The sequence below is a fragment of the Botrytis fragariae genome (genome assembly GCF_013461495.1).
Source record: "Botrytis fragariae strain BVB16 chromosome Unknown tig00000006, whole genome shotgun sequence".
Lineage (NCBI taxonomy): Eukaryota > Fungi > Ascomycota > Leotiomycetes > Helotiales > Sclerotiniaceae > Botrytis > Botrytis fragariae.
The window spans coordinates 2,476,136-2,498,128 of NW_023500988.1; the positions used below are offsets into that span (position 1 = coordinate 2,476,136).

Sequence of the window (21,993 nt, forward strand, 5' to 3'; positions counted from 1 at the left end):
AATCCAATTGGAAGTGAAAATTCTTAATATACATACCGGAATCTATCCATGACCCAACCGGCCCCCATTACATGTAGCACACTCAATTCCCCATTTGATACCCATCGCATCCTGTCAATGTCGTGTTATGGACTACCATCACATGCTGACTTCTTCTGACAATCACAGCTCTATCCAGATACACAGCGTCGCCGATCACTTTTTGAAGTAGAAGAGGACAACAAGAATATTGGTTCCTATGAGCGATATTTACAATCTCCGCAGTTACATGGAGCAAAGCCCGTCATGTGTGGAGATGAAATCGTCGTGTTAAAGCTCTCACAAAGGGAAATGTATTTTACACAACGCTTGTGGCCATAAACTTATTCGCAACGCTTTGTAGAAAAATGAAAAGTGATCAAGACGTTGGTATCGTGATGAAGAGAATATGGTTTACTCGAGGCTATCCACGCTTTTGACCGGCGCATCATCGGCTAAACCTACCTTTTTCTTCTTCATATTTTGTCCGAGAGCATCCGAGTCACAAATTCTTCTTTCTCTTTGTGAGGCTGAGTCAAGTTTTCTTTCTTCAAAGACACATCATGACGACGCGGCGTCTCCGGTGGTATAAATAAAATCTCATTGTCTTGTAATGCGAAATATATCTTCAATTTCTCTTTGTACACCGATTCAATCGCGGCATCAACAGGTTTCCCATTCTCAATTTCTAAGTTTTCATGCAGATCTCTTCTCAACTCTGTTAGTTGCAAGGTCATGATATTGGCAAAGGGATTCCCCTACACATCTTTCTTCCCTAGGCGCAAAAGAGAGATGGGATGGAGATGCCGCAGTGGAGTCCTGTCCATCCATACACCGTAGTGACCGTCTGTACCAAAAATCGCAATCAAAATCTCATTTCATGAACGTTAGGCCCCAGCAGAAATCCTGGTCATCCGGACACGGCTTTCCAGGGCATGTAGGGCCAATTTTCTTAACCCCCCAAAGATTCCCTTGAGTTCTAGAACGATTGGGATCATTGGTTCGTGCTAAGGTTGCGTGGATCCGGGCATGTAGTACCTAGGTAGATGAGATATAAAATGGGTAATATGAGAGAGCGAATTTAATTGAATGAGGTAAATAAAATGACGGACACGTAAAGGATCATTCAATGGTAGATGGAGTTGATGGGGTAGATGGAGATTTGTTTGCTGAGAGTTTCCACTACTGTACCGCTAGTACTGTCTCTCATGCTATGATACTTCTGGGTACCGATGCCAATATGTGCTCCGTATGCTACGCGGCTACGACAATTTCGATTTCGATTTGGATTCAGAATTTGATTCCGCGAAAGAAGTCGAGGACGGTGAAGAATGAAGAGTCAAAATTGATGGTTGGTAATCTAACGGTGAACACAAAATGATGCAGCGGATTACGACTCCGTACAAACGGATATTCTCACATGGTAACATTAGCAAGCATCTCCATAGAAAAAGAGCCACGACTACTCTCCAATCTTACTGATCCCCAATCTAATCCAGAAAACGGAACAAGGAAATCGGCCTTTTGCATGCAGTAATGCAACAATAATGCACACACGGCAGTGACGATCTGCGGAGCGCACTGTACCTAGCTACGTACTGCAATGAAGATCTGATAGCCATCGTAAAACAGTAATCTCTCATCCCTATGAATGGTGTATCAAAAACTCCGAGCTATCAGATCAATGCTTTTTTTCCCTTTGCTTCTTTTCCCCCATCTTCCCCTTTATGCCAAGCTTTACGATCAAACATGTTAAAAGAAAAGACTAACCTTACTTATTACTGTTTGGGGTGGTGAACCAATCTATTCACCTTGTTACATTTTGTAGATAGGTATGTAGTTAGGTAGATAAGTAGGCGTAGTTGTAGTTGTACAATAATTTCTAAACCATCCATCAAAATGTGAGGCATTTTCTCTGTGCGAACCAGACGAAAGTTATTTTTCCCAATGAATCAATTTTCTGCCCCTGATTCTTCCTGGGTACGTACCGGTGTTGTACCTACCTATCAGCTTACCAGACTTTGGCCGCTCGTGAGTAAAAATGCTCGGCTAACGGATAATTGTTAGCTCCTGATTATGGTGAGGAGATCTAATGCAGGTACAAGATGCTCGCAAGCTTGCCGAGAAAATCGAAAATCCAATAAGAATGGATAGATACTCTAGACCTTGCTGTTCCTCTTACCAAAGAAATATGATTCACGTATGATAAGGGTCGTCGAAATGGTTTCTAGACCTCCGTCCAAGAATCTTGGAACCTCTACAACTCCTTAACTTTGAGATTTTCAACATGGCTTTTGGAGCATGTATAATATGTATGTATATTATCACAAATTTGAGTTTGAGAATCTGCCTTTCTTCGGAGCTGAGCTGAGCTGAGCTATACTATACTATAGCCTTTGTTTGCTTGCTAGCTGGCTAATTAGGTAAAACAGAAACGAAACAAAAACGCAACCAACAGAGAATTTTGCAACATTTCGCTGCTCATCCATGTCAACCCCAGACTCTCGTTCTTGCAATCTTGACAAGCACCAACATTCAGGGAGGGAAATTCATGCGAGACCCTGTTGGAAATCTTGTTGGTCCCACACGGTCGTTTCATTAATCAATACGAGATGAACTGCCGCATGCTCTGTGGCATCTGGACTTCTCGATATGACATCACGTTTGCTGGATGAGGTTTTATACATATTCTTTGAGATGTGCTTTTCCGTGGGACGGGAGGAAAGAGATATTCGTGTGTATTATGAACCTGTCGTTTTGTTGTAGAGTTAAATACCTCATACAATGTGAAGTTCGATGAATCGGGAGTTTACAGTAGGTGGATGGATGACAGTGACCCGATGACTAGATTCAATGCTTCACAACCATAATTCCTTGGTACACTCTTCCTCCGTAGATCTAGGCTGTCCATCTATCAATTGATCTATGTATCTGTGAAGGAATGCCTACAAGGTCATTACCCAGCCAAGGCTCTTTACACCTGTCCATTGACAATCCAAACGACCACGGTGATCTCCACCACGCCTTTCAACCCAACCTTTTTGATCCTTCAGGAACGATCTTTCTTGTAAATATACATGACATTGAGGCCGTGTTTCGGGTTTCACAGTATTTCCAGAAAATCCAGTCAGACTTCATCCTTTGCTCTTTCTTCGCCTCCAGTGTTTCGAGATTCTCCTTACTGTACGTACGTAGCTAACTAATGCATCCATCCCAATAATTGATTCCTCCCATCTATTGAATTCTCCACGCGAAACGAACATTTGAAAATCGCAAGACCATCAAATGAATCATCGCACTGGTAACTTTTCAATATTGTGAAAACGTTAGATCTTCACGAATCGGTATGAAATGCAATATGTCTACAGGCACAGTTGTACAACACTGTTTCAACTGAAACACCATACATAGCACTATCCCTCTCCCTCGTGCACCTCATGATACAAGAACGCAAAATTCCCCGGTCGTTGTGTTCATGAATGAGATTTGTTTCGAGGGAGAAAATAGCGTTCTAGTTCTAAGGAATTGATTGAATGCATGATTCGTATCGCATACTGAATAATCATCTCATACGGATTATTCACCTACCAGCGCTCACACGAGTTGTCCTTCCCGGGGGTCCTCAGCGATAAATCTATGCTTGAATCAGAAGTGAAATTATAATCTCCAGACTTTTTATGCTTCCTCTTCCTCATCTTACATCTCTATCTCGATATCTCGAGATTCAAATCATAATTTTATTCGCATCAATATCATTTCATATCACATCTCCTCACAAATTGACCGCTCCCTACCCGTCTACCCACGAAAAAACACCATCGCCATCACCACCACTCTCCGCCCAAACCCAAAAAGTACGTACCGTCCTTAGTCCCGGCTGTCCGAGATGAAGCAAAAAAGGCTTGTATAAAGTGTTTCAAGCAGAGTGCAAAGTGACAGCGGCCACCCCTACCACTAGCCCATCGCGAGCCCATCCAGAATTCCCCTAGTGTCCGCGCCCTCATCTTGCAGCAGCATGATTCGTTTGCTAACCCTCCGTGAGCTCAAAGATCCAATTACAGCTCTCGAAGAACACACCCCCTGCAGAATACCTCCTCTCCTTCACAAAGTCTAGTCGATACCAACCCGAGAGATTTCGTCCAAGCCATCCTGGTTTCGTCTTGGTTCATCTTATTTCTTTCGTGCTTTTCGGTTTATAGTACTTACTTAGGTATTACGAAAAATAACCCAGAGAAAGGAAAGAAAGAAAGAAAGGGATTTTCTTTATTCATTGAGTCTGCATATTAAAGAAATAATAACACGCTAGCACGCTACTTGGAAATCGTACAGGTAAGTGAAGTTGGCATGAGTGAAGATTTAGTATCGTGGATGTGCTATCTTCGGTCTATCCCGCACGCTATCAAATTGACAAGAGAGTTCTTTGATGATGAAGATAGGTGTTCTTGTCGTAAATAATGTACTTGTGTTTCTTCTTTATGTGTTTCTATTCCGAGGAATAAAGAATGGATTTAATGTGATTGTCTAGTTTCTATTATTGTATCCTCTTCGCTTTTTGGTTCCTGCATGACGAGTTGCGAGGAAAGATTTAATAAAGGGAATCTTTTGCCGACGGAGAAGAGAAGAAGAGAAGTTTGATATCGCGATATAACTTCAAAGAAATCCATCGACATTATCGATCTGTACGCAGAGTACGGAAATTACCCTTGATTATTTAATATCAATCCAATTCCCCCTTCAATTCTTCTAAACTCCATTCACCAGAATATTATCTACATTCACTCATTTATTTGAACATTCATTACCCTTTTGAGTTATTTTGATTAGAAAATATCCTTGTTAAACATCATCATCCAATCCTTCTACTTTCCACCACAAACCCTGGACCAAAGCACTTTCAAAGTACCCACTAAATCTTATTAGCACCGCTCCACAGCAAACCAACCCCAGTCTCACCCATCCATCAAACTTTACTCCTTTCAAATAAAACCACCTTCTTTTCCGCCCATCTGGATTTCGTCCTTTTTACCCACCACCACCACATTTACATTCCTTACAACCAGTCTTTCGAGGCACTTACACTCATTCGAGCAGCTTGAAATTCTTCGAAAGAATATATCCTCACGAGTACAGCAGTGCTGCCAATCTTTCAACGCCAATTTCTTAACGAAACTCCCGGTCCAAGTACACTCTCTCACTTTCTCGAAGAAAGCATCGAAAATTCCAAAAGTCATCTCAACACAAGGAAATTAAACCCCCCACATTACCATCAACATCAATCAAAATGCGTTCCTCAATCGCTCTCGCTTCCCTCTGCGCTGCCTTTGCAGCTGCTTCCCCACTCGTCAAGAAGGGTCTTGAGATCGCCGCTCCCGTTCAAGTCGTCGAGACACAAGTTGATGTCGTGACAAACGTGGTCATGGTCACTGTTACTGGAGAGCCAGTCATCGTTACCGCTGGAGCCGAATCTACCCCCGCTCCCGTTATCGTGACTGTCACTGCCCCAGCTCAATCTAGACCTCACAGACACTCTCACTCTCAAGCCGCCCCTGCCCCGGCACCAACTACAACTTCCCAAGCTGTCGTTGTCGTTACTGAAACCCAAGCTCCAACTACCTACGCCGCCGCTCCAGCTACCACTGAAGCTGCTGCCCCCGTTGTTGCTACCACTGAAGCTGCCGCCGCCAAGGTTGTTGCTGTCACTACAAGCTCCGCCGCCCCTGTTGTAGCTACTACTCAAGCTGCCTCCGCCACCGATGCTCTCACCCCAACTTGTGTCGCTGCACACAACGATGCTCGTGCTAGTCATCAAGCTAGCGCCATGACCTGGAATCAAACCCTTGCTGACTACGCCGCTCAAGAGGGTAGCTGTACCACATTCGCCCACGACTTGTAAGTTTTCTTCCTCTCTCATATATTGGAATATTATGCTAATACACAATAGGACCGCTGGTGGTGGTGGATATGGACAAAACATCGCTGTTTCCGGAAACTCTGACGCAACTGCTTTTACTACCGAAGCCGCCCTCGCTGATCATATCAAGCAATGGTATGAGGAGGAATCTCTCTTCGGATCCTTGTACGGTGTTGCCAGCCCATCCGAGGCTGTCGGTGACTTCTTGCATTTCACTCAAATTGTCTGGCAAGGATCCCACCAAGTTGGATGTGCCGTCAAGACTTGCGGAACTGACAACTCCATCTACCCAGGCATGTACATCTGGTACAGCGTCTGCAACTACTACCCAGCAGGAAACGTTATCGGTGAATTTGCCACCAACGTTCTTTCTTAAATGATATCATGCCCATTCGCACATAAAGGAGTTCTTGGCGTTTAAGCTCTTGAGCCTAGCTTACCTTTCATGTATGAACTTCTATTGAGAGGGGGGTTTTGTTGCCGAGCTCTGGACCGCAACTTTATACCTTCGATACGCATCTAACGACATCATATAAAAAATGGACAGAAATGGATGGATCTCGCGTCTTCCCTGGGTGTTTGACGACCTTCTTAACTTTATGCGTTGCGCCTTTTAGATACCCCTTGATAGACTTGGGTTCCTAATTGCTTTAAGTTATTTCGCACGTATTAGCATTCTTCTGCTCATCATTCAGTTCTTGTACATAGTTGAACTTAAATAGGTCCTTGAGATCCTTTTTCCAAAACTTCATTAGTTCCTGATTGTATCTGATTGTGATTTGACTGTGATTTGATTGTGATTTACTATCCCTGGAGATATGCCGAAGTGTAAGATGATTGATCGATTACCTTCAGATCAATGAGGAATCTCGTTAATCTTCACCCGCGTTCTTGGGCGTTGATCCGATCTAGTTCAAACGGATCTACAACGATGTGACGATAGATGCATGGTTGAAGTGAGGTGTGATTGAGATTTGTGCAGGATGAATAAAGCTTGGCAAAAATGAGTCAGTCTTCGGTAGTGGCAGCGCAGCTGCGGGATAAAACGGTCCGTGCCTATATCTGAGCTAATCAAGAGGTGATGGAATACTGACGATAAGGCGATACGCCTAGAAATGTCTCGACTTTTTCTATCTTCACACAATACTAGGTACATGAAGATATCTTTCTGGATTCAGGTAGTGTTTGTACTCTTCTTCTAATGCTTGGACTATTTTTGGACATCTATTTGAGTGTAAGATATCTTGAATTATATCTGATATTCGTTTGAAACAAAGTCGTCTTTCGAAAACAAAAGTGTGCTATTTATCAGGATAACGAGGCAGCCGTTAGTGACCTTGAGAGTCAACTCGACAACACAGACAACTCAACTCCACTTCTCGCGCACGCGAATTTCACCTTCCCATTTGAGATTGAACATACAGATTACGGTCCACTTCAAGACCATCAAACCTTTCAATTCAAAGATAGACATTTGAGTTCAGAGCATGATGAGTTCAAACATGCGTGGAGTGGGGGAGGCGCAAGGCATTGGACAGGCTTTGAAGGGTATGTTGGGAAAGGCCACTACGACGGTACCGGAACAGAAGAATGATAAAGTGCAGCTGGTCAATAGAGCCAGTGAAAGCAAGAGTCCATATGTTCGCGCTCATTCTGCGAATCCGGTGGCATGGCAGCTTTGGGGGGATGAAGCAATTGACTTGGCGCGTCGGGAAAATAAATTGTTGTTTGTGAGCATTGGTTACAGCTCCTGTCATTGTAAGTCCTCCCTCTTTTGAAACTCGCCGTAGATACGACCAAGAGCTTACGACATGGGACAAAGGGTGCCATATAATGGAGCGCGAGTCATTCGAAAACGAAGAAGTAGCTGCAAGATTAAATAACTCATTTATACCCATCAAAGTCGATCGCGAAGAACGTCCGGATATTGATAGAATTTATATGAACTTTGTGCAAGCGACGACTGGCTCTGGAGGATGGCCGCTGAATGTCTTCCTGACACCGAGTTTGGAGCCAGTGTTTGGGGGTACATATTGGCGGGGACCAAGTAAGACGACAGATTTCGAAGATCAGGTCGACTTTTTGGGAATTCTGGATAAATTGAGTACTGTCTGGTCAGAACAGGAATCGCGATGTAGACAGGACTCGGCACAAAGTTTGCAGCAATTGAAGGATTTCGCTAACGAGGGTACCTTGAGTAACAGACTGGGGGAGGGTGTGGACAATATTGATCTCGAATTACTGGAAGAAGTCACTGAACATTTCGCTAGTAGCTATGATCAGGCAAATGGAGGGTTTGGTTCAGCTCCAAAGTTTCCTACCCCTTCGAAAATTGCCTTCTTGCTCCGTTTGGGCCAATTCCCACAAGCTGTAATTGACATTGTTGGACTTCCTGATTGCCAAAACGCCCAGGAAATTGCTATTGCAACTCTTCGAAAAATGGCTCGTGGTGGAATTCATGATCATATTGGAAATGGCTTCGCTAGATATTCTGCCACTGCAGATTGGTCTCTTCCCCACTTCGAAAAAATGCTTTACGATAATGCGCAGCTTCTACATCTCTATTTGGATGGCTTTCTTTTGTCGCGAGACCCGGAGTTTCTAGGAGTCGCATACGATATCGCAAATTATTTGACGACCACTCTTTCACACTCGGAGGGAGGATTCCATTCCAGCGAAGATGCCGATAGTTATTATAAAAATGGCGATTCCGAGAAACGAGAAGGCGCCTATTATGTTTGGACTAAACGAGAATTTGAAAATATTCTTGGCAGCGAACGTGGACTGATACTTTCAGCTTTCTTCAATGTTACTAGTCATGGTAATGTAGCGCAGGAAAATGATCCACATGACGAATTCATGGACCAGAACGTATTGGCCATTTCAAGCACTCCATCTGCATTAGCAAGTCAATTTGGCATCAAGGAGGCTGAAATTATAAAGGTTATTAAAGAAGGCAAAGCGCAATTAAGAAGACGTCGAGAAGCTGACCGGGTAAAGCCGGCTATGGATGATAAAATCGTTGTCAGCTGGAATGGTATTGCGATAGGGGCTTTGGCTAGATTATCCTCTGTTATCAACGGTTTTGATCCAATCAAGGCTCAAGAGTACCTTAATGCAGCCCTCAAGGCAGCTACATTTATCAAGGAAAATCTGTATGACGATAAAGCCAAGATTCTCTACCGGATTTGGCGTGAAGGACGAGGTGATACTCAAGGATTTGCGGACGATTATGCATTTTTGATTGAAGGACTTATCGATTTATATGAAACTACTTTCGACGAGAAGTGGCTTCAATGGGCCGATGAACTTCAACGTAAGTAATCCTTCTTTCAATTCATACAGAGTGATACTAATGGCAATCAATAGAATCGCAAATAAATCTTTTCTATGACGGTAATGGTACGGGTGCATTCTTTTCAACTGCCGCTTCTGCTCCAGACGTAATCCTTCGTCTCAAAGATGCCATGGATTCTTCCGAACCCTCTACGAATGGTGTCTCTTCCTCGAATTTGTATCGCCTATCTTCAATTTTCAACGATGAATCTTATGCAAAGAAAGCGAAGGAAACCGTGAAAAGTTTTGAATCGGAAATGCTACAATACCCGTGGTTATTCCCTAGTTTCATGCCGGCAATTGTAGCTAGTCACTTGGGTGTAAAGAGTGTGGTGATTCATGATGCAGCTGGTGATAATTTAGGGGGAAGATGGGTTCAAAAATCTGAGAAGGAGCCCCGAGGTTCTTTAGGATCGATCGTTCGGTTGAATTCTTCGGAGGGAAATGGACAGTGGTTGAGACAGAGAAATCTATTGTTGAAAGATGCGGGAAAGAGCGACAAGACTAAAATACTCGTCTGCGAAAATGGGGTATGTAAAGAAGAGGAAGAGCCAATCTTTGTGGACTCGGGTGTCAAGATGGAGGTAAGTCCCATGGAAAATGATAGTTTTCAAATGACCGGTTTGAAAGAATCATTATCGGGCTCGGGAGAAAGTTTAAATAAGAGTCAAGGGGAAACAGTCCTCAAGGGAAATCTACAGCAAGTAGATCTTGGGGCTAAAACTAGCGTCGCGGATAAAGGAAAGGAAAATTAGGTATATGTGAAAAGGAAAATATGTGGTTAGCTATCATGGCGTCTTTGTTGATAGGGGTTTAGCGGAGTTTCAAAGATGTGTATGGTATGGTATAGCGTGTATACAGTGAATGGATCTCGCTTACTTGCTTACTTGTCATGTTTGTTAATGTTCTCTCTGTTTGATCTTAGTGAAATGTGCTTAACGGCTAGTGTAGCTTTCCAATTTGAAAATATGATTATAAATACGTCTTGAAGAGTGGAATCGTGGTAGGCGGCTGGACTTTTTAAGAATCGTTTGTGAGACTTATGGAGGCGCAAATTTTTATCAAGTGTTAAGTGTTGAGGTGTGTACTCGAGTATGAGTGTAGATTGCGATCCCGGAAGCTGAGGAGAGCATCTGAGAGAACATAAGTGAAATTTACTTGAGTACCTAGGTCCTAACTATGAATCGACGCTCCTCGAATGGTGTATGAATTTCGATTTAGTCATCGCGTTTGCTTTGTGAGTTTGGGAGTGTAGGCATTTGATGTTTGGTTTAGATCATCTTGTGTAGATGTTTAACAGTTGCAGCAAGTATGTATTGCAAATATTCATATTCATATGATTCTAGAGCCTGTTTTATAAAAATCACTTTCCTTTCTCTTTCTCTATCTCCCTTTTTTCTTTTTCTTGTCATTATTCTTTTTTGGTTACTAAAGGGAGAGAAGACTCCCTTTTCCAAGATTGAAAAGCGTATCATGTGATACTTGTATAAGAGATAGACTGTGGAATCTGGCTTAGCATAATTTGTACATTTGCATCTGATAAAGACTCTTCACGGGAATCTCGGTACATGGATCTTTATTTTTTTGCGGGCTTTGAAATACTTGCTCGGATATCGTTCTGCGAATCGGATTTTTCGGATGATTGATGAGTATTGGATACATGAAATCAGGGTTTCTTATAGTCTGTGAATGTTAAGTAAATTTGTGTAATTAGATACTTCTCTGATACTGCAACCTTCTCTTTTAATCATATGTTATGTGTACCAAACTCGTCCCCAAACTTGCACTTGTTCACAACACAATACAACAGGAAAGGCATTTTCAAAATTCTTCTTGTAGCTAAAATAGAGAGAACACTAATGTGTATATGATTCTATCTAACTAGACGACGTTTAAATTTTAAATATTCATTCTAAGAGTATCCCACACTCTCCAGTTTCTGTTATACTCGTAACCTCTAGGAAAATCTAAAGGCTCAAAATTGCATCATAACCCTCCTCACTCATATAAATAGAAAAGTTCGCGGTACTCCCAAACTACCTCTTGTCTCCTAGACCGAGATTCCATCCGTTCCAACTCCTCGCTATTAATCATCCTGTCCTCCCTAACCCTATTTTCACAAAACCGAGAATACCAAATATATATGTCCAATAAGAGTGTGCACCAAAGAAACTAGGTTCAACATGCGTGTTGACCCAGCGATTCAGAAGAGGAAGATGGTGTTTCGAAATGACCCACACGAGTACCCCGATCCATGTTCTCTATCGCCGTAGTACGGTTATCTGTATTCTTGTCCTCCGTTTCGCAATCTTTTCTTTCCTCGTCCGTCAGTCTAGCTGTCGCGGAGTCGATTTTGCAAAAGGGAATCAGGATACACAATGCGATACTTGCGCATGTGACCTCGAACCAAAATACGGCTCTGTAACTACCTCGCAAACTTCCGCTTTTGTTCTGCACGGCGTTTGCAATGATTTCAGAGATACCCAGGCATACCGCGATAGAAAATTGCATTATCGAGTTTATCAGGGCGCCTGCAAGACCCTGTTGAGATGAAGGTAAAGAAGTAGTGATAAAGATAGTAGTGACGTTGAATGTTATATCTATACCAAGAGTTGCAAAGGTCATTGCGGTGAATACCCATGCCCAGAATGTTGCATGTATAGGAGCGAGTGCGAATAGTAAAGGGGCAATGATCCAGCATATACCAGAGAAGATGATCAGGACAGTGCCGGGAATGAGATGGAGTATGAAGCCGCCGAATGTACCGATAAGACATCCGCCAATAGCAAGTGGAATAAACCATGCAACCAGTTGCAGGCACGAAGCACCTAATATGTTGGTACAGTAGAATGTAGCATAAAGAAGGAAGACTCCAAGACTTCCGTATGTGAAAAATAAAGCGATGAATAGAGGTTTCATTTTCGGGACGGCAAAAAGCGAATATGGTAAGAGTGGCTGACTTGCAACATATCGCTCGACGTACATCGCGATTGCGAAAAGAACTATCCCTGACACAAATGTAATAATGATATATGGAGTCTTGAACCCGTGCGACGCATAAGCGCTTTGCGTTATGGCGAAAACAAAAAGTATGAAACTGGCTGCTAGAAGCCCTGATCCAAGCCAATCCATCTGAAGGTCATCGCGCTTATCGTTTTCGGATGGAATGCAAAGCATTGCAGAAGCGACACTTAAGAAAGATAAAATAGCCCCCACCCAGAAGAACCTAAAACGTGTTAATCTAATCCATTCAACAGATATGATTGTACATACCATGCCCATTTAGCAAATTCGGCAGTCAGCCCAGCAAAGAAAATGCCGATGAAAAATCCAGCGGCCCCACATGCACCATATATACCTAAGAAGCGGTCAGATATGCATTGGTTTTATCAAGGGTTACTCACTGAAAACGAGATTCTTCCGTGGTCCCGGTCGATATGTTCGACCGAGTAACATCATCCCAGATGGCATGAATGCAGCTGGCCCCAACCCCTGCAAAGCCCGGCATATATCAAGCATATATTGATCTTTCGAGAATCCAGCAATCAACGACCAGAGCGTGAGCCACGCGAGACCAGCGATATAGACTCGTCTTCCACCGTATATATCTGCCAGTCTACCGAAGGGTAGCATTACGGACGAAACCATCAGAGAATAAGCTGTTGCTGGCCATGTTGATGAGGATATTGGGATATTGAGATCTTCCATAAGGCTTGGAACAATGACGGCAAATCCGCTAACGAAATACTCCTGTAGGAAAGGTGTAAGAACGTAACCATTTCTCACTATTTGATTTTGACATACCGAAAGAACTTGAGAAACACAAGTAGAAAATCTGAGACATCTCATACATCAGCGTTGAAAGGGACAGCCGGAGTCGAGACACTATCTCCTTATCGGTGGGTTTTGACTCCTCAGGTCGTTTGAGAGAAAATCCATTTGGAAGATCAACATCACCCGAAAGATTCAAATGGAACAAATGGAACACGGCAATTTTACAAGATAGAAGAGGAAGATGACGTACACAAATCCGATTTCAGTCCATACTGTCTTGAACTGAGGCGGTCTTTGGCGACCTAAGCGCTCGATATCAGATTTCGCTAAATTCGACATGAGAAATATACAAACAGGTCACCGAGGAAAGTACGAGGGGACTATTCTACTTGTACTTTCACAGTAGGTAGGGACAAGCAAATTTATTAGGACGAAGAGTCCAATCAGCGGTTAAAGCGCACACTCTTGCGCACTCTCGCACATTGTTGGATGATGGTCCACATATTTCCAATATGCCGTTCAAGCACCCCTCCAAATCCCTCAGGATATTTGCATACTCGACCAGATGGCTGGTATCAAAGAACATCCATACAGCGGATGCAGCGCCTATTCCACACTTGCCGGCGAGACTTCCCCGATCCTTGCCAGCAGATAGTTCAGAAGACACGACCAATGACATGTTTGCACATGCTGTAATGTGCTCTGATGGAGTACTCGGTCATTCTAGACGCAAAAGGACACAAACTTTAACTGCTGATTTTGACCATAGATAGACAAGACGGAGCAATGCTTGTTGTAATGAATTATTGAATGATTGGAAGAGATAATTCTGCTCAAGAAGATGATGGGGGAGTGGAGAAGGCCCACGAATAAGCACTAAGAGTTGACAATGGTTAGCTCAGCCGTTGCCATTTTTACTAGATTGATGAAGAACGCCAAATGATGGAAAAGCAGCAAGCTGGCGGTAGAAAAGGGTTAAACGCCCGTCGGCAGTCACTACCTATATGAGTAAGCCGCTTAGCCAATCAACCTGCCTCGAACTTATCTCGAACCTATCAACTTGATAAGCTAAGCCAGCGGACCTTGAATTCTCATCTATAATACTTCCACCAACCTTTTCTTCCATTTCAATACAAATAAAGAGGTTCCGAATGTCAACCCAAGGGAAAATACAATTTAAAGCCACGAGGGCATTATCGAGCCTGGCTATTGCCAGATCAGCATGCTATGGGAAGCTCGAGCCATTGAGAATTCCACGTATGGAGCATACTTGGTATTCCTCCGTGGCATCTCCGTATTTATGCAAAATCAGTTTCATACCAAGTGGCGCATAACAGCCTCTACTTTAGCTATATTTGTTCGAGCCCGACACTCAAATGGGTGTGCATCCTCAAGGAGGAGGCAAAAGTTGGGACGCAAGAGCTTGCTTTTCAAAATATTCTGGCATCTGCGCCCAAGCAAAGTAAAATGCCCGAATATATCCACCCGGAAAGATCGCTGGCATTTAGAAAGTGCCGTTATAGAGTGAAATATATCGAACAAGTATGTATGCTTGGGTACACGTGCTTTCACTCCCGAAATAGTTTCTGGAACAACTCGTCCGAGACCATTACCTGCATTGGACGGAACGTCCGGCAGCGACTTGTTCGCCACGATATTTAACGAAGAAAAGTGGGCCGAAGAATACCCATGACACGCACCTCCTGTTGTGGCGGTGAAATGAGCGCTTTCGGTCTTCATCTGTTGCTTGACTAGACGACAAATATCGTGCCGAGATGCTTCAACGGGTATTTGAATCTCGAACCCACCCGATCTGTTCCACGCGATGCAAACCAAGCATCGCGGCTGAATTTCCAGGCTGCATGTACATCAACGCATAAAATAATGCTACATCCAGAAACTCTGTGCTGTTCTTCCCTTGGCATTCGACCTCTTGAATTTGATTTCATTTGAGAATACACTTCTCAGCCGCTTCATCCGCTTTCACCCCCTCCATAGTACCATTCTTGAGCCTGGACTTAATCTTTCAACTCGTTTTTAAATCCGGTACATCTGTTCCCCACTATTATGAGACCTCGCTTCAGTATAAAACTCGTCTCTTGTAACACTAGGTCGTGTGACCTCTTGAAAGTTTCTTGGTGTTCCCATATTCTCTATCATGTGTTCAATGGTTGCATTTTCTCCATAATAGTAAAGAGAGGACAGAATACTTGAGTACATGTTCGTCTCAAGCACAAAAAGATACAGGAACGATGGTAAGGCCGTGCTCAAGCTATTCTAATTTGTCGAGATTGTCATCGTAACATCTCTCTACTAGCTAGAAGCTAAGTTGAGCATGTCAAAAAGGGTAGCAACAAACGAGACAAAGGGCAGACTGCATTCCTACCTCTATCTCAGCTATTCTTGTGATACAACTACTCTTGGCGATTACAGTAAGGTATTAGGCTCCCTTTAACGTCTTGAGGCCCTTTAATTATTGTTCTATCTACCCTAGAGTCATGCCAGGTGCATTATTGTCGCTATCGTTCCATGCTATACTATCCAAATTATCTCTTTAGATGCACACTTACCATCCGTAGACAAGTTAGAATGCGCCATAAACAAGCCGACCACGTGTCATACTAGCTACAATACTGAAGAGGTATAGGCCAGTTTGCTCTTATTGAGGGACATTGTCTGGCCAGCTTGACGAACTTGACTCAAACCCAAACTTAGAAACTCTTTCTAGATTTCTCCATAGCCAAGTAGTCAACAATAAAAGAACACTGTGGATATAAGATAGGATGTAGGATTCTTTCCTCAATGAAAATGGTTTGCGCTGAAGTCTAGATGACGTCAATCCATAGATCTCTACTACGGGTTGAATGCTGAGAAGGCTATGCTCCAGATTATTCAATATACCAAATAGGTACAATATTCTTGAATCAATCTCCGTGATTAAATTAATTTTCGAATTATTTTCAGAAGATGCAGAAGCTCAAATTTGCTGATTTCCTGGGATAAACAATTTGGTTATAAAACAGCGGAGACACGTACGTATATTTGCAACCCCTACAACACAAAGCATACTCAACATAACCAGCCTAAAACTCTTCCATCCCCTATTCTACTCTACTTCATCCATCAGTCCCCCTCAACTCTACGTATACAAGTCCAAATCAATCTCATGATCCATCTCCTCCCCCTGCATCTCCCTCTGCGTATCCATCCCCACAAACCCCACATTAACATTCGTCTCTTCCTTCTCAACCACCTGTTCCACCTTCATCAAAACATACCAATATCCCTCTTTCATATGCTCCTCACATCTCGCATTCCGACTCAAAATCATCACATCCTGCTTCCTCTCCACCCCATCCTCATCATCCAACGCCCCCGCCTTACCTAGTACATCCACCTCGCTGCCCTCGGCAAATATCCCTTCTACTTCATCGCGCGGCTCGTACGCGATGAAATATCGATGCACTTCTGTGCATGTGGTTAAGGAAAGATGCGAGAATCGGTAATAGGTAGTGCACGCTGGGAGTTTAGCCACAGCCGGAGGTAAATATATGATCGTGAGGGAATCGACGAGGAAAGTGTAGAAGCGTTGGAGATCAGGAGGGAAAGAGGATGAGAGAGGAAGCGGTTTGCGACAGCAGAAATAAGGCTCGCTGGGTAAGGACGGTACGATCGTGGTGGAGGATGGAGCGGCAGTGCGGGTGTTGGGTGGGGGAGAGGGTTTTTTGTAGGCGCCTGCTGAGGGGGGTTTGGGGGTGGAGCGAGGTGTGTGTTTGGGTGTTCCTTTAGGAGTGTTCTTTTGGGATTGTTGTTTTGAAGCTCCCCCTTTTGGGGGAGGCTTGGTGATTTTGGATGGTTTGAGGGTTGCTTTGGTGGGGTTTAAAATGTCGATGTCGACGTCGGCGATGTCTTCTTCGGCTTCTTTACTGGGTTTGTATGGATCATCTCGATCACCTTTTTTCTGGCCCGCTCGTGGCATATTTGCTCCTGGTTGCTTATTTCTGGGTTTGATTGATTATCGTTGTGTAAGGAGAAAAGGTAGATAGTTTCTGCGAAGGTTGAAAAGACCGAAGAATAGTATAAAGTTCGTTATTCTTTGTTGTGCTAAAACTCACCCTAAGACGCATTTCGATTCTCTTTGTTTGTGTAGTCGTGAGTACTTGAAGTTTCCACATTAATGTCTCATGCTGATTCCTTTGTTCTGATAGCCAAACTGATTCAGAATAATGCCAATAGAATCTCATAAAGCTATGCTATTTCTTTATGTATGGATGGAATTTCAAGCCTCTCCAATCGGATAAAGAAACATTTTGCGGGCATAGCATCACTGTGGAATTCGGATTAATTATTAGGCCCCCTAAGATTTGTACATACTACGATACTACGATTGTACAAAAGTAGCAAAAGCATACCCCTATACAAATTCTCACTCCTTACGAGCATCCCCAAAATGCCTTGGCCCAATTCCCTTTCCCAACGCCCCCCTATCCCCACTCCAAGCGAGGGCGCCAAAAACACCACCTCATCACCCTCCAAACCCCAACCCAAAATCGACGAGAAAGCAGATGACGAATCTCATCCTACACCAGTATCCCCTACAGATCCCGATCGACGCTTCTCCTTCATCTCCCCCACCACTGTAATCCCCACAAGTACCCAATCCTCTCCACCCCCCCAAGACCTCACCGCAGAAGGCCTCCTCGCACTAACCTCCCAACCCCTCAGTCACGGCGGAACCTGGAGCTCTGCATCTCCCACCCCACGAGCCCGATTCCTCCCACGAGCCACCGAAAAAATCTACACCGTTCATACCGGTGACATCTACCCCAAAACTGCCCGCGAAATAGCTGACGATAAACGCTGGACATCGAGGCGCAAAAACAGGGAAAACTTCAAGAGAATTGAAGCAAAGGAAGAGCATCTGGCCCAGCAGAGAGAGAGAGCGCGATGGTTTAAGCCGGCGAAGAAAATTGAGTATTTTGAAGAGGAGGGTGCAAAGAACTGGGGTGCTTGGGAGAAGAAAAAATGGTATTGATATTGAGTTAAAATCCTGGGCAGATCAAGATATGGATTTTCTTTCCGAGCAGCGAGTGGAAATTGAATAAAGAGGAACGAGATTGGAAACTTCCTTACACCTCGTATCGACAACATCTTCTTTAGTACCTTTTCTGATTCAGAGACTGGTCTCGTTGAAGAATTCTTAGTTTTTGAAATTAAATATACAATTTGACATCGTACATAAATTTGACATTTCAGATGAAACATACGATTGAGTGGCTACATGTGAAGTGATACAGATATCAAGAAACTTTTGGTTTAACAAATTGCAATCTGAGCCGGTAAAAATACTGTTGTGTATGCCATGTATACATTCGTGGAGACCCGAACCACAGTCATGAAAAGTGAAACTGTCAGTAAGTTTCGCTTAACAACATTTCCGATAGTTTGTGAGAATCTGGTTAAATTGAAAGAAAACAATGGAATGAGATTGAAAAGATTGGGAAGGAAAGGAGCGTTAAAGAGCAATCAAAATCCTAGATGTAGACATTACATTATCCCCTATGCCAAAACATTATGTCTCTCTAACTACACCCTTCGCCTGAAGTTCTAAAAATGATATCGCTTTTCGATGGTATACCCAACAACTTCTTAGTCAATACCAAAGAATGCACTGTCAAATTGACCATGCTCCATTTCGCCTATTTCTCCTCCAACATTTCCATCGTCATCATTCCCAAAGAATAAATCATCAAATACACTTTCGTCGGCTCCGACCATATTATCAAGATTTGAGTCCATGTCCATGTTATTATTATTGTCATTATTGTTGTCATTCGTATCGTTGCCAGCAGCCATGTTCAGGATATCATCCATCATATCTCCTTTAGCAGTTGTCGTAGTGATGTTTGCGCTATTGTGATTATTATTGTTATTATTATTATTAGAAGAAGCCTCGTTAGAAGGTTGTAAATCGTTCATGTTGAAATCTTGAGGATTGCTCCCAAATGTTGAGAGGTCGAACTCGGTATTTTGTGTGTGGTTATTATCTTGACTTTGAGTATTGGTGGCTGTGTCCAGCATTGAAAAATCCATGCTGTCGAAGTTGAGAGCTGCGGAATCTACGTTGGTAGCGCTGTCTGGATTATCGAAAAGGGAATCGATTGAAGAATCTTGTCCGCCTCCTGTGGCCGTTGCAGGGGCGTCTGTAGAGGCCTGAAGCGTAGTGTTTATTCCAAGGCCAATTGGTTGGGACTTGTTGTCGTTTGTACTGGGTGGAGATAAAATCGTGGGCTCTTTCATCTCTTCCTCATCTCTAATTTCTTTCGACATTTCATTTTTGATTGGGGGTTCCTCTTCCTTCGCAATTGTTGGCATGGAATTGTTGTCTTGGATCGTCTCTTGCTTTATTGCTGAAGGTATATCTTCGTATGGGATATGCGGAGGTGGTGTGGGCTCATGTGCGACGGGGATCTCGATGTTTTGAGCAGGCGGGTTCTCTGCCGCAATTCGTTTCGATCGCAATTCCTCTAAATCTCGACCCAAAACAGATTTTGCCCGTATCTGTACTCTCAGGTCAATGCCGCGCAACTAAATATTCAAGCAGTCAATCTACTTACAATCTCAGCTTCAAGATCGTCCAACGCTCGGTGGAAATTGTCGGTTATAGATGGAATAGTCGAGTGTAGTCTTATGGCGGAAATGGCCATAGATTTTCCTCCCTCTATACCTGTGGCGCGAAGAGCTTTGCCAGTCTCTATAAGCTGATAACTATGTTAGATTATGAGTTAATGATCGAAACCCCAGAGTACATACGATCGCATTGATCTGAATTTGCAGAATCTCCAAAGGAGTTTTGGGTTGTTGTGCTTGAGCCATGGTCAAAAGGGAGTTAGTGTGCTAGCAGCTGGTGTGAAGATTGGTAGAAGAGTTTTCTAAGAACAAGGTTGAATTTATTATAGTGGAGAGGAGAGTCAACCTTCCTGTCCAGAAACGATATCTGTGTGGTGAAGATTGGTAGACTTTTAGGTTTCCAATGATGGTTTCATCATAGTACAGATGAAAGTCAATGGAGGCTCGGGGAACATTGTTCCGCTGATACCCACTTTAACGACCACTGTACCAAGCTTACATAAGTCTCACAAGGCTCATTCTGAGCTTTGCACGCTTTACTAATAATTGATGCTCAATCAAAGCTTTTTGTCATATCCCCTTGTTCCTGTGGTTCAGCAGGTACGGGCCTGTATAGAGAATAGTCAGAATCAAAATCAAAATCAAAATTCAGCACATGCCAATCAGCCAGCCTGTCTACATACACATACACAATTAACCCGAAATATAGTTGAGTCATGTCTTTCCTTGATGCAATTTTCGATGCCTCACCGCATGCAAAGATGTTCAAGAGGCTTGTGCAAACCTACCAACCAGGAGTGATCTTCAAAGTAGGATGGTAAAACTGGAGGGGTAATGTAGCAAAAGGAATGGTGAATGAGTAGGTATGATGTAAAGGGTTATTGCCCTCAGACCTCGATGTTGTGATAGAAATGTGTTCACTCAATGCAGGTGACATCTCGCTGTTGGTTTCATGCTGGAATACCATGGAGCTATTGACGAATGAGTTGCTGAGAACCCATGTTGCCCTTTTCACTGCTTTTGAAGTACAAATGAGGCGTAAAATCACACCTCCCTGATAAGCAAAGCAATTTCCACCCTAAATTAATACCAATCACCCAATGAAAGCAAAGGATAGAAGGAGGTTCGATAGCATTCTGCTCCATAGGAAGTGGCCAAGACAAATCCAAAGGTATTCTTGAATCAAGGTACAGTACCTGATGAACCTGATGCACTTGATAACACCCTTTAAGAGAGCTTCCATAATTGCTTCATACCTAAAACACTTGGTTGGTTGCTCGAATCTGTTAGATGATCTCCTTAATAACACAACTTCTTATCCGTCTTTAGCTTGCCGGAACTATCAAGAAAATGGATTATCCGTCAAAACTAGAGCTGTCGGGTCGTAAACTTTGATTAAACCCCTCTGATGAGATTGCAAGATAAGCTTCGATTCCATGTCTGTGTGGTGCTCACTGCACTGCTCAATGCTCATGCCTGGGGCCGCACGGAAGTTTAACTTCAGGAAAGATGGGATGATCTGTCCACAAGACGTTGACTAATACCTTGTACTATCATATGGATTGAGTAATTTGCCAATCGGCATCTCTTGATATTCCTTCCCGTCGGTATAGCATCATCTACTTCCTTACAGTAACTTTCTCGGACCGCTCCAGCGGGCAGCGTTTGAATAGAGCAATGATTCCGTTCCGTGCGTGCTGTGCAACGGGGGGTCTTGTTGGTAGTTTACATACAGACAGTTCATGCACAATATCCTGACTGTCGGCGATGGCCAATGAAGATTGAACCCAGGTAGGCAGGAGACAGGTATCTGACAACCAATCACAAGATTCCTGTGAATTGATTTGAGGAAGAAGTCGAATGAAGTAATTTGGGAAAGAATCAAGATTTTGGGCAAAAGATATAGAAGAAGCCAAGATATTTATAGAAACATAAACATATATTGAGGAAGTGAATCTTTATCCTGTAGGTAGCTGACTGTCCGTTTATGATAGATGTCCTCAAGGGACTGAGTTCATATCCTAGCTAGGGTAGGTACCGTTCACCAATTGATCGTGAACGATGCGACCCTCAAGAAGTGATCCTGAGCTGTATACACAAGCATCATTATCATACCTACTAGCAAGTGTGTTACTTATTGTCAAGCATATGACTTGCACACTTCAATAGAATCTTGATCGAACTTCAAGCCAAAGCCAATAAATATGGAGCAGCGGGAGTACTTGATGATACCCATGAGAAGAAATCATGGACGATAATATCCCATCCAATACACGAACAGATCCCTTCCCCATCCAACCCCACCATGCAAAATATCCGGAAGT

At 43.3% G+C, this 21,993-nt stretch overlaps 7 protein-coding genes across 7 annotated transcripts; 4 read left to right on the forward strand and 3 right to left on the reverse strand.

Annotated features, from left to right (window-relative positions):
- Positions 1–1,965: 1,965 nt before the first annotated feature.
- Positions 1,966–2,620, forward strand: Bfra_001920 (uncharacterized protein; the record flags this gene model as incomplete). The annotated part of the gene is made up of 3 exons (XM_037332345.1): positions 1,966–1,998; positions 2,117–2,218; positions 2,477–2,620. 3 exons carry the CDS (start codon positions 1,966–1,968, stop codon positions 2,618–2,620), a joined length of 279 nt encoding a protein of 92 aa, XP_037196499.1.
- A 2,679-nt stretch (positions 2,621–5,299) lies between these two features.
- On the forward strand, positions 5,300–6,305 carry Bfra_001921 (putative scp-like extracellular protein; the record flags this gene model as incomplete). Its single annotated transcript, XM_037332346.1, has 2 exons — positions 5,300–5,907; positions 5,960–6,305. 2 exons carry the CDS (start codon positions 5,300–5,302, stop codon positions 6,303–6,305), a joined length of 954 nt encoding a protein of 317 aa, XP_037196500.1.
- A 1,111-nt stretch (positions 6,306–7,416) lies between these two features.
- Bfra_001922 (putative duf255 domain protein) lies at positions 7,417–10,020 on the forward strand (the record flags this gene model as incomplete). Its single annotated transcript, XM_037332347.1, has 3 exons — positions 7,417–7,687; positions 7,752–9,245; positions 9,299–10,020. The coding sequence occupies 3 exons, from the start codon at positions 7,417–7,419 to the stop codon at positions 10,018–10,020; spliced, it is 2,487 nt and encodes an 828-aa protein (XP_037196501.1).
- Positions 10,021–11,443: 1,423 nt separating this feature from the next.
- Bfra_001923 (putative mfs multidrug transporter protein) lies at positions 11,444–13,378 on the reverse strand (the record flags this gene model as incomplete). The annotated part of the gene is made up of 5 exons (XM_037332348.1): positions 11,444–12,491; positions 12,539–12,623; positions 12,670–13,015; positions 13,070–13,100; positions 13,290–13,378. 5 exons carry the CDS (start codon positions 13,376–13,378, stop codon positions 11,444–11,446), a joined length of 1,599 nt encoding a protein of 532 aa, XP_037196502.1.
- Positions 13,379–16,178: 2,800 nt separating this feature from the next.
- Bfra_001924 (uncharacterized protein) lies at positions 16,179–17,018 on the reverse strand (the record flags this gene model as incomplete). Its single annotated transcript, XM_037332349.1, has 1 exon — positions 16,179–17,018. The coding sequence occupies one exon, from the start codon at positions 17,016–17,018 to the stop codon at positions 16,179–16,181; it is 840 nt and encodes a 279-aa protein (XP_037196503.1).
- Positions 17,019–17,489: 471 nt separating this feature from the next.
- Positions 17,490–18,074, forward strand: Bfra_001925 (uncharacterized protein; the record flags this gene model as incomplete). The annotated part of the gene is made up of 1 exon (XM_037332350.1): positions 17,490–18,074. The coding sequence occupies one exon, from the start codon at positions 17,490–17,492 to the stop codon at positions 18,072–18,074; it is 585 nt and encodes a 194-aa protein (XP_037196504.1).
- Positions 18,075–18,688: 614 nt separating this feature from the next.
- Bfra_001926 (uncharacterized protein) lies at positions 18,689–19,915 on the reverse strand (the record flags this gene model as incomplete). The annotated part of the gene is made up of 3 exons (XM_037332351.1): positions 18,689–19,600; positions 19,657–19,800; positions 19,853–19,915. 3 exons carry the CDS (start codon positions 19,913–19,915, stop codon positions 18,689–18,691), a joined length of 1,119 nt encoding a protein of 372 aa, XP_037196505.1.
- Positions 19,916–21,993: the final 2,078 nt, after the last annotated feature.